Source organism: Triticum urartu, chromosome 7A, assembly GCF_056163025.1.
Source record: "Triticum urartu cultivar PI428250 chromosome 7A, HENAU_Tu73, whole genome shotgun sequence".
Lineage (NCBI taxonomy): Eukaryota > Viridiplantae > Streptophyta > Magnoliopsida > Poales > Poaceae > Triticum > Triticum urartu.
The window spans coordinates 24,445,664-24,457,198 of record NC_141879.1 but is presented as its reverse complement, the minus strand read 5'-3'; the positions used below and the strand labels follow the sequence as shown (position 1 = coordinate 24,457,198).

Sequence of the window (11,535 nt, the reverse complement as noted above, 5' to 3'; positions counted from 1 at the left end):
GGCACCCCGGCCCGACCAAGCTTCCTCCATGAACCCATCAAATTTATCACGAGTCTCCCACATCTTCTCATATCGGAACAACCTCGGCATCCAAGCCGAACGCCTCGTAGGCCAACTCCTCAATGTCATCAGCCGCTGCAGACTCGTCCTCTCCGACGTAATATCCCCAAGCCCTACCTCGTCATGTCCTCTCCCCCTCCATCTCTCTCTCCCTTCCCTCCATCTTTCTCTTCTGAAAGTTCTTCTGCACTTCCGGCACCCCGGCCCGACCAAGCTTCCTCCATGAACCCATCAAATTTATCACGAGTCTCCCACATCTTCTCATAGCGGAACAACCTCGGCATCCAAGCCGAACGCCTCGTAGGCCAACTCCAACAGGCGACCCCATTTGGTCTGGCTCTGTCTATTTACGTTGAAACAGATAAATGGGATGGCCCAACGCGTCGGAGTAAGAACAAATCTTGTCCACATCGTGTCCATCTTGACCCAAATCCAGATCAAATATGGGTCGGATTTGCGTGAAACCGGACAATGGACGGACACACACGCGGCTTCTCGTCGTCCGCCCAGTCTTGCATGCCGGCCCCCAACCACTTCCCACCACCTACATTTACGCCGCACGCATGGGACATGCCCGCCTATTAGCCAGTGAACCTCCCCCAAGCGTCATTTTTAATGACGAAGTCGTGGACCAATCGTCCACATCCTCGTGCCCATGGCATCTTCCCGCTTTTCACACTCGTCCTGCCCCCCTTGAACCCCGACCAACCCTAGACCATGTCGTCGGGAGGCCATGGCCAAGCCAGGGAAGCACGACACTGAGGCATCATATTCTTCAGGCCCGCGCGCCGCCGCTGGCTTGACCATCGCTCGGCGCGCCGCCGGGACACGGACCACCCATATGTGAAGGTAGAGGTGTGCCAGCGCTACTGGGATACCTCCACCCTGTTGGCGTGGTCGGACGCCCACCTACCGACCGGCTGGCACATGAGCCCAGATCGGGTGCCAGTGTCGGCCATTCCGGTGACCGGTCACATGCGACTCCTCGAGATCAACCACCGCCGTGCCTTGTTGCTGCCGAATCTCGTCGATGATCCCAGGTACATTGGCACATCCTCAATTTGGGTCACTTTGTTCTGGGATGAGTAAGAAGTGCGCCAGCGGACCTTTTTTGTTGGCCATCCTAGCCTAGTGCAGTCACGTTCTAGGGCACAGTGTCCTCCAATCCCTCCCTGTCTGCGATTTAGGGCACGACTGAGCGGACATGCGCCCTCACCACCCCGACCACCACCAGATCCACATCAGCCCATGACAGTCGAGGAGGAGAAGGAGCTGGTGAGGAGGGTCGTGACAGACTCGGTGATGGAGTTTGAGAATGCCTAGTGGGATGGTCTGGAGGTGCAGATCGTGCTTTCGACCGCCGGGGATGTTGTCATCCCCGAGTTGGAGGAGGTAGACGACGCAGAACCCCAGTGGAACTCGAAGGTGGTGGGCCAGTCCTGGTCGTGGACTTCGACCTTGTCGTGCACGACAGTGTTGGCGTCTGCGTCGGCCGTGTTGGTTGGCAGTGACCCATGATCACCACTCGACTTGCCACCGCCGCCGCCCCCTGTAGTGCAGCCGCCATAGGTGCCACCAGCCCACCTATGGCAGCCGCCTCCCATCATCGACCTTAGCGCGGACGAGGAAGACTGCAGCCAAGACAGTGGCGACGCCATGCAGTGAAGACGGTGGCGACGGCTTGTTTTTTCTTTTCAATAATTTTGAGTTTGTTTGATGCATGATGAACAGTTCGGCCATGACTTAATGTAATATATAGTTATTGTTTAGATTGCTTTTTATCTCTTTTTTGTTTGAATTTTAGTTTAAATTTGGATGTTTTCGCCAATGCGACGGCCGTCGGGTGCGACAATTGATGGACGACCGCAAATGGACACTTGTGTCCGTTTTACCTATCCAAACTGACAGAATTCGAATAAAGTGGGCGTCTGTTTGAGGTCGCCAACAACTGGAGTCGGCCTTAAAACACACACGGCCATAGAGCAGGGAGGAATCTGTTACCCATGTTCGGCCCATTATCCCTGGACTAGGCCGGGCCGCCTTATAACAGGAAGAGGAAATATCGAGGTTCTGAAGGCTGAGCTGCTGATTCTCGAAAAAAAAATGAAGGCTGCGCTGCTCATCCGAGAGCTGGAAGAATCGGCGGCGCGCATGGAGGCGCCGCCGCGGGAGATCGACGCGCATCCTTCTCCATCTTCCTCAGCGTCGGCCGCCACTGCTTCCTCGTCCTCGTCGCTCACGTAATACCTCCAACCCCTACCTCGTCCTGCACGCCTCCTTCTTTCTGCGTCCCATCCCGTTTCTCTTCACCTGCGGATGTTGCATCAGATCCGCCTACATCTGCAAGAGTAAGGCATAGATGATTTCTGCTTATCTCGAAGAAGAAAAGCAATCCAGATTGAGGCTTTCCCTGCTTTAGATCTCCAACATTGCGGTCTCTGATTCTCAATTTGCTAAGAAAATCATATGTGCTCTGCTTTTATTTTTCTGTCAGCATCGACACTTGCCAGCTACAGTATTTGTTTGAGAAATACAGTACTTACTAGGCGATTGTGGTGTGTAATCTGTATACACAAAGATCTATATGAAACTTCAACAACCCGTCTATCTAGCGCGTATAAAATTTATATCCAGTGCATTCATCATTGTTGATCTTGTTCTGAGCTTCTAGGGAGCGACAACTCAATGCGATTAGTACCTTTGTTCAGTTCAGTGCATGTCCTAACGACACGCACCAGTCATGTTTTTTAGAATCTTGGCAATTCCTGTACAGTTAAGTTATACCTTGTTTCGCATGCCTAACCTTTTTCTTGAATTTGCTGTGTTGAACAGGGAGAGCGCCATCGTGCAAGTAATGGCCAACAGGACATGTTCTGCTTCTGTCTCCTCACTCTTTGCTTCATCTCGGCCGCAAGGATGGGCAGAGCTCCCGGACGACCTGCTCCGACCTGTTGTCGCTTTACTACGCTCGTTCCGCGACCTCCTCGCCTTCGGTACCACTTGTCGCCATTGGTGTGATCTCTTCTCAGCATACAGGTCCTTTGTCCAGCCTCTGCTCCTCCACCCCAATCTCCGTACCGACGGTGGACAGACTCTCTCGCATAACTGTTGGACCTTATTCCACAAATGCACATGGAGATTGGCTGACCCTGCTGCCACCTCATCCTATCGCAGTATTCTTTCCTTGAGTGACCTCAGAAGCATGACCTTTCTGCGCTGCTCCTACGGTCAGCTGATCTTCTACGACAACAATGGGTTCCATATTGTTAATCCATTCAGTGGCACTAAGGTTGGTCCTCCTTTCCTCCAGTTAGTTCACTTCACTTGCATCAGCTATGTCACCTTAACTGCCCCTGTTGCATCCGCTGATTCGCATCTCCTTGTCGGTGCTGGAGCCTATCTGTTCCTGTGGCGCATCGGGAGCGACTCTTGGATAAAACACAGTCCTAAAGTTGGTCGTTTTTCGATTGAACAAAATGTGGCCTTCAATGGCAAGACATATGCCCTAGGGTCTTTCGGGTGGTTCTACATCATTCACTTGTCACCCAGTCTTGTTATTCAGAAGTTTAAAGTTGTGTTTGAGAAAGATAAAACCGAAGATCTCTATTCGGCAAATGACAAGGCATGGCTAGTGGTGTGTGGTGATGCGCTTCTCTTGATCAAACTTGTGGAGGCGGGGAGAAGGATGCGCTCGGAGGCCTTCCAGTTCATGGCCTTCAAGCTTGAGTCAGTGGACACCATGACCAAGAAAGCAAGGTGGGTGAAGGTGAACAAGTTAGATAACTGGGCCATCTTTATCAGCGTTGACGAGCGGTGCGAGGCGTTGCCGTGCATGAACCCGGAGGGATGGGGAGGGAGGAGCAACCACATATACTTCCCAAGTTATCTGTCGGAAAAACCTTGGGCTGCGGTCGAACTATGGCAAAAATGTTATTACCGTTCGACATGTTCGCAGCTCTTCAACACTGGAAGACGGTACCTGAAATTGGAGTCAACATGGGTCTTCCCCGCGCGTTTCCTCGTTCCGGACTGTGAGGTGGATGCAGTTGGTGATTAGCTTCTTATACAGCTTTGGTGGGAGGATTCTACCATGTTGCAGTTGCAGGATGAGTAGTTCACTGAATGTTCTTGACGTGTTTCGAAACTTACATTACAAACAGAAGTTTAGATTAAGTTATCAGATTATGTACTCTCCTTTTTTTCTGTGGTGATTACAAGGGAGCCATATGTTTTATTTCTCATCTATTACAAATTGTGGAGTTTTCTTGTACGGCTAGGCCTGTAACTTCTCTTTCATACATAGATACCTAAGGTGTTGGTACTGCAGAACATAGTTTGGGCAGAGCTACAATTTTTTTAACTGAACATTGTACGCCATTCTGGGCTGGAGAATTGCAAGGTCACCAAGAATTAGAGTGAGGATGCAAGGGCATAGACATCTGGTTGATATAAACTGCAAGTTCAGCCAACAACCATATAAGCAGCATATGTGCATTCAGCACAAATTTTATATTTCGCACCAACAAAAAATAGGCAGACAGAGTGTTCGACAACCAAACAGATCTGCATTTGAACATAGCTTCAGCAAACAGCTCTGCGTGCATTTGATTATCTCTGTTTAAAAGGAGATCAAGCTACAAATAGATGTATGGACCAAACAAAGCACATAACTAAAATAAAAGCCCAGGCACATCTGACATGGTGCACACAAAAAATGCTGAAGAGTGAAGACCCAAGAAGCTAGTATTGTTTCAAGATGCAAACCCTTATCTCTTGTATGCAAAACGGGAGTAATTAACAACGTTCAGCGAAAACAGCAACATGCAGCACAAGTTTTGCCTCCAGGAATGTACACTGGGTGGCAAACAGAGATTATTACAAATCTTGATGTACTCCGTCAAAGGAGCGGAAACTAGAAGGAACATAGCGACGAAAAGTCCCCAAGTGCAGCCATCGACAACAAGACAACTGCGCGCTGCAATGACACGATCTCATACCCAAGCTGCAAAGGATGTAGGATTGCGAGCAAGATAAGCATTGATCGTCGCAAAACAAGGTTCTGGCTCCAACTCTTCATTTTGGTTGCCATCTACTGGGTATGAAAATACTCGAGCGTTCTCATCCAACTGATAGACAAGGCCACCCCTTAAACCCATTCTCTCTGGGTTCACTAAGAGTCGTGGCTGTCCAGTACTTTTCGCGCCAAAGAAGAACGCCCACTTCTTCAAGCCTCCCTCTTCCACGCTCAAATACTTTGCAGGTTCAGTTGAGAGGTCAATGGAGAAGGCTTCCCCGTTACGACCAAGTAGGAGAAGTGTGTCTTCACAAGCCACCAAATTTCCGGAAAGCACGTACGGGTCCATATAATCTCTACAATTAACTCTTAGTACCTCAACATGAAACTGAGGTGCCAAATGCACGGTGTATAGTTTTTGACGCATCCTCATAATGACCCATCCTTTGAAGAACACCATCTCCTTGATCAAATGTGCATTTAGAAAATCGCAGTGCAACCATAAGGGGCTCCCAACTCGCCAAGCGTACAGACAGTGCGGGCTGCTGACAAACAGATATGAATCTGGTGACGCTTCTGGAGATATGAAGGTTTTGTAGCATAGTTGACTCAATGGGAAAGGTGGAGCTGCAACCGTAGTGCCAGTGAGCACGTCCATAATGACAAGGGATCTGTTGTAGCAGAAAATCGCATGACCATAAGAACATTTGACGACTGCCATTTTGTCCAAAATACTTGGAGGGGTCAAGCAACACAACGGAGTACTTGGATATACAGGATCAATGAGCTCCCATGTGTTTCCAATGTTAGAGCCAGCTGAGCTTGTCTGGTCGGCACAGTTTCGAAAAATAACAGGTGGGAAGAGCTCGCCTAAGGTAGATTTGATTGACATGAATGCGGCATACCAGCTAGGGCAGGTGGCGATGAATGCAAGAAGGTCACGAGTTGAACCCAACAGAACAATGATGGAGTGCAATAATCCATGTGGTAGGTCCGCCCAGCCTTCGGGACCAAACATGACACAGTGCACGGAGATGGGGGTGTTGGAGCTCCGGTTGATGCTTTGCAAGATATCAGCTTCAAATTCTGCATTAAGGATCATGAAAGGACAACAATTTTAGCAATGGACTTGAGTTAACTATATGATATAAATTGCTATCACTATTTTAATTCACTTGGTACTACTACAGCTATGATAATTATACAAACACAATAAAAATGTTTGTAGAAACTATAAACATAATACACAGTAGAGTAAAGACTACAGTATTGCCATCGAAATGTGCATCCGCCTCAAGAATATTCGATCATGATAAAATTCATCAACATTTGAAAAGAAAAGGCGAGTTCTGTATTTTTCTTTCCACCGAATGTTATTTATATGTGTTGCACAACAGGTTTGGCTCTTGTATCCACCTCGATTCCGGGCCCGCAGATACGCGATAAATTTCATCAGCATTTGAAATTAAAAAGTGCAAGCAATATTGAAATTCTAAGATCGTTCTACACTGATAGTGGTAAACCCTTGAACTATTTCATAGTTTTCATATAGTATAAACACAACAGGATCGCACATCCACCAACAACACATACACTCAGATCCCCAAATCATCCATGGCAGAGTCAGGCTAACAAGAACAAAAGTGCGATGAGCGCGTATAGGAGGTCGCCCCCAATGGGGGTGATGGCGGGCCAAGGAAGATGATCCTGGGCAGCCTTGCACAGTGGAGAACTCTGTTTGACCGTGGACTGTGGCACCGGTCAGCGAATATATATACTCGGCCAACCCACGAGACCATGTCCTACATGGAAATTGAGTTAACCTAGATCACATCGTATACTACATCTTTGGACTCAAGCTTGACTCAAAGACGTGAACTCCTACTAGTAAATGTACATGACTTTGGTTAGTCCCCAAAGAACTAAAGCCACGTGACATACAAGCACCAACTACATCATGTTTCAAACAAAACAATCAAGATTATGCTAACACCAAAGGCTGTCATGGGTTCCCAACTCCTGCAGGAGGTGGGGAAGGTCTCGTCCACGATACCGGCAATCACTCCAAAGCTGTTTGTACGTACAAATCAGAGCAAGGGGGTAGAACTCGACATCAACTTGGTTCCTTCCCTTGTCGGTGCTGAACCTGGAGGGCGGAGGTGATTCAAGGTCAGACCTCCTCCATGAGTCTGGCAGCCAGCAAGGAAAATGAAGTGGGCGAAGTCAACCTCAACAAGGCTCCTCCCCTACCCCCTGGAGCCGGTGACACGAAAGCCAAGCACCACAAAGATAAGAATAGCCTCAAGGGTAAGCCAAGGAAGTAAGTTGATCAATCCCTGGTGAACACCGGGGCGGTGTTGGGTAAATGCATGGGACGTGACAGTGAGTCTGGTAGTGAGTTTGTGGCGACACCTAGTTACATGGGTCCTGGTCTGAACAAGAAGGCATGAGGTGGGGGTAATGGAGGTGGCATGAGCAACATAGGTGTGTTAGGTGGTAAGGAAGCTATCGGCCCATGGGTTGCCGATGAATGACATGTGATAAGGAAGGCACCTGTCAGGAGAAATGAGATGCCTAATCTAGAACTATTGGGGCCTCGAGCAGTCTCGGATAGTTGAAGAGCTAGTATGCCCCGTGCGCGCATATACCACTTGATGATCATTTTACTTTCTGAAACTCGACATTGTGAAAAGAGTTTAAATAATCTTAGGTGGATGCTAGGCCGCCAGAATTGTATTGTGCATGATGGTAAGAGCAAGGGTGCCTTTGCGTTGTTTTGAGATGAATGAACTAAAATAAAAAGACTGCCATATGACCTGAGGTACATTGATGTTTTAATTCATGATGATTCCCATGGCCCGAAGTGTCGGGCTACATGGTGAACCTAAGGAGTAAGGAAGACGTCACATCTGGAGTTTACTCAAAAGAATAAAGCCAGATGCTCATGAACACTTGTTGATGATAGGTGATTTTTATGAGACGATGTGGCAGCATGAGCACTTCTCAATAGCTTGGATATCCGAGAGAAAAATACCAGTTTCAGAGAAGCATTGTTCTAGTGTGATCTTCATAACTGGGGCTATAAGGGGCCATCCTGGAGATATGATAATAAACAGTATGGCAAAAGCAATGTGACCGTCGGGTTGAAAGTGCAGTTGCATCGTCGGGTTGGTGTGATTTATTCAGAGTGAACAGTGCTACACACATATGCTCCAACCACTTTCCTCTATGGCTGCAATACGGAGACAGACCAAGGTGCATAGCAACGTGAAATACTTTCGGTATGAGTAGATATGGGAAAGAGTACCGTCGCTAGAGGGAACTACTGAAGTCCATGGCCGATGACTGCACTAAGCTGGGAGTGCTGTAACAGGATGCTTAGTCCTGGACATGAAAGATTTTGGGTCCATGATATGGAGTACTCACTGGCTGAGAAGGAATATTATAGTCACATACTGAATGCACCATCTTATTGGTTGCGGATGGTCGGGAAACCATCTTAAGAAAGCAGGCCTTCGAAGGGAGGTTAATGCCTATCAAAATTGCTGGGGAGCCTCGGTGTCTCTAAACTAATATTTGTGGATGACAACCTTTTGTTCTTCACGGCCGTAGGAAGAGAGGTGAGGGTAGTGAAGGACACTCCAAATCTATTTCAAAAGTGTACATGATAGCTTCTTAGCCCAACTAAATGCTCTTTATTATTTAGTGAACACTGCTCGCCCCATGTCCAGCAATCCACTTTTGAGAGTAAATATTTGGGTTTACCAACCCCAGAAGGTAGGATGTTTACCTTGATCTTTCTAGGAAAAAACAGGGCGAGTAGATCCCATACCTTCTTCTATGTTGATGGCGAAGGGCGAAGTGGAGGCAACAACTACCTTCTCCGACGCCAGTCGTGGTAGGACGTGGCCATCAGAGACGGTATGCTGCTTTCCTCCATCGCCAATCATCATCTTGGCTCCAGATATGGGGGAAACAGGCGGCTTCAACCGCGGTGACTCCAAATCTGGATGCGGCTAGTCGCCCACTCCTAGGACTCCAGATCTGGATGGAAACACAGTAGTACCCCACGCGGTTGTCTCAACGCATCGTCGCCGCTCAACTGGCGGTTCTAGCACAGTCGGTGTGGATGTCGAGGGGAAGGGGGAACGTGTGTGACGAGAGAGAGCGGGGGTGGGGGAGAGTGGCGTGTGGGTTTGTTCGTTATAGAAAAGCTTTAAAGAAGTACCAAGGGGAACCTTGTCAATCTTCGAGTGATTTTTCTTGCTTTTGGCAACTTTATACCTTACTCATATGAGATGAACAAACTCTATTACTAAGAAAAGGGAGAGGCTAGATTGTGCATGCTTGCGAATCGTGCCCTCGCTTTTCGACTAGTTGTATTTTTCCGTTAGGGAAAGGGTGCAACACCTCCTTGTTCCCATTAGAAGATTAGGTGAAGGCTTAATAAGAAATTAGGGAAGGCCCAACCTGAAATTCAATGGGAGAATAGATTAGGTGGAGGCTTAATAGGACATTAGGGAGCTCCCATCATGAAATTATGGGGCGGATAGATTAGGTGGAGGCTTAATAGGAAGTTAGCAAGGGCCCACCCTACTAAATCAGGAAAAGTTTACCTGTAGATTATTTTGTGGGCCTGCATACCACAATAAGACCTCCCGTCCTCTCGTTTAAATTGCTCTGCCCTCTCCCACGTGGTGGGCCCACTTCACACCTTGTTGTTCCCAAAAAACGTGCCGGCTAAGAGTTGTGCGTGTTGGTCAATTTGCTCGCTGGAGCGAGCAAACGCCAGTGAGTCAATGTGAGGTGCTCCCAACTGGCAAGGAGACGAATGACACCATGCAACATGCTCTGGCCGGCCATGATTCCCGTATACAAATAGTGAACCATCAGATACCAATGCCCTTACCTCACTGACCGGACACCCGTGGCTCCACTCCCAGACACAGGATGTCAGCGTGAGGTACTTCATGTCCTCCTAGAATTCTTGTAGCTCTTTTGCCCATATTTTTATTCCTGTTTCTCCTTGTCAACCAAGACCCCTCTACTAAATTTCCCTTTGGCTTGAGAATGACAGTTGTGACCTCCATAACAATGCAACACTCGTCACCCAACCTCTCCTCTTTGTCCTATGTGTTCTCCTTGCCGATGATAGCAAAGTGGACAACCCCAACGGCGCTGATATCAGCTCGATGGCAAGGACAGGCGCCACATGTGAGGGAATATATGTGATCCGACACCCACAACACAATCCATAAGAATGAGTTTTCTTCCCATCAAAACCTTCTCTCCCAGCCGAAGATGCCCACCCCCCCGGCCCCCGCCCCTCGATCTTCTCGTTGGCATCCGCAGAAGCAACTATCCCAATTTAAATACATCACAACCGCGCACTATTCCAGCCCTCTCAAGCCATCAACATTTTCAACCGTCGGATTTGGACTTGTGTGAGTTTCTGACCATTAGATCTCCTTTCATTCTCTCCTGGGATTCTGTTGCCGCACTGTTCACGCTACATGGGCTGGGCCGCTGCTCTGGCAACAAAATTCCCGGTCTGCTGTTAATTGGGCCTACTGGGCCTCGAGTCAGCCATATGTTTTTTTTCGAATTGGAAAAAAAGGCATCCGTGTCATACACTCCGCGAGGCCTTCCCGGGCGCGATGGCAAGGGGCGGCGACGGGCAGCGAAGCGTCGCATGAGATCCCACTAGCCGGGGATTGAGGAAGCATTAATGGCAATGGATGCGCCGCGTTCGCCTCTGCCAATAATTGCAGGCCCGTTATCATGGCGTTACTTGCTCTTCCTCTACTCCTCCCTGCTTTCCATATAATCTCTACCATCCCGACGATCCCGTTGTTCCTTCCTCAACCTCCCCCATACTTCGGCGGGTCCGGCTCTCCTGCTGGGAACCCTGCATGTAGTATTGTGCAGGACCAACCAATTTGTGACACGTGTACTGATGGCTCCAACATCTTAAAAAAATTCAGTTTGGATACTCAAATTCTTTTATCGCTCCTCATCCTCACGGTCACGAACGATTTGAAAAGCCGTTAGTGCCTTCATGAGATAATTCCTGTGAACTATGTGAGCTACGACCGGTCGTAGCGTACATGCATGCCGCTGTGGCCATGGCGGGCTGCTATTGCATCCATTATGAAGTGCCAGACGTAGCCCGGCCGGGCAGCCGCCGTGTCGCGCTCATTCACTTCACGTTCAGGTAGTGATCAGGACCAGCGCCGCCGGTAAAGACGACCTGCAATCCACTTGCCCACGTCCAACCCGACCTTGTGCGCCCGGCGCCCTCATGGTGGTTCGAGCAAATCTGCAGAGGGAAGGACTCCGCGGGTGAAACAAGCGAACACGGTAGATGTGTCACTGGCGCGGGCGCAGGCGCCGCCAAGCTGCCGACCATGAATACTGCCCCACGCGATGTACGTTACGAGCTCACGGAGGCACTAATGGCT

General features: G+C 48.9%; 2 protein-coding genes across 2 annotated transcripts; one reads left to right on the top strand and one right to left on the bottom strand.

Moving 5' to 3' along the window:
- Positions 1-2,150: 2,150 nt before the first annotated feature.
- Positions 2,151-4,203, top strand: LOC125523237 (uncharacterized). The gene is made up of 2 exons (XM_087536067.1): positions 2,151-2,300; positions 2,893-4,203. Exons 1-2 carry the CDS (start codon positions 2,164-2,166, stop codon positions 4,115-4,117), a joined length of 1,362 nt encoding a protein of 453 aa, XP_087392193.1. The 5' UTR covers positions 2,151-2,163; the 3' UTR covers positions 4,118-4,203.
- A 628-nt stretch (positions 4,204-4,831) lies between these two features.
- On the bottom strand, positions 4,832-9,256 carry LOC147957160 (uncharacterized). Its single transcript, XM_087535939.1, has 2 exons — positions 8,907-9,256; positions 4,832-6,160 (listed from the first exon to the last, which is right to left on the bottom strand). The coding sequence occupies exons 1-2, from the start codon at positions 9,025-9,027 to the stop codon at positions 5,052-5,054; spliced, it is 1,230 nt and encodes a 409-aa protein (XP_087392065.1). The 5' UTR covers positions 9,028-9,256; the 3' UTR covers positions 4,832-5,051.
- Between the last annotated feature and the right edge of the window lie 2,279 nt (positions 9,257-11,535).

Coding starts and splice junctions, on each gene's coding strand:
- LOC125523237 (XM_087536067.1), top strand. CDS start 2,164: ATGAAGGCTGCGCTGCTCATCCGAGAGCTGGAAGAATCGGCGGCGCGC. Junction 2,301..2,892: donor TCCTCGTCCTCGTCGCTCAC/GTAATACCTCCA, acceptor TGTGTTGAACAG/GGAGAGCGCCATCGTGCAAG.
- LOC147957160 (XM_087535939.1), bottom strand. CDS start 9,027: ATGATGATTGGCGATGGAGGAAAGCAGCATACCGTCTCTGATGGCCAC. Junction 6,161..8,906: donor CGCCATCAACATAGAAGAAG/GTATGGGATCTA, acceptor TCCTTAATGCAG/AATTTGAAGCTGATATCTTG.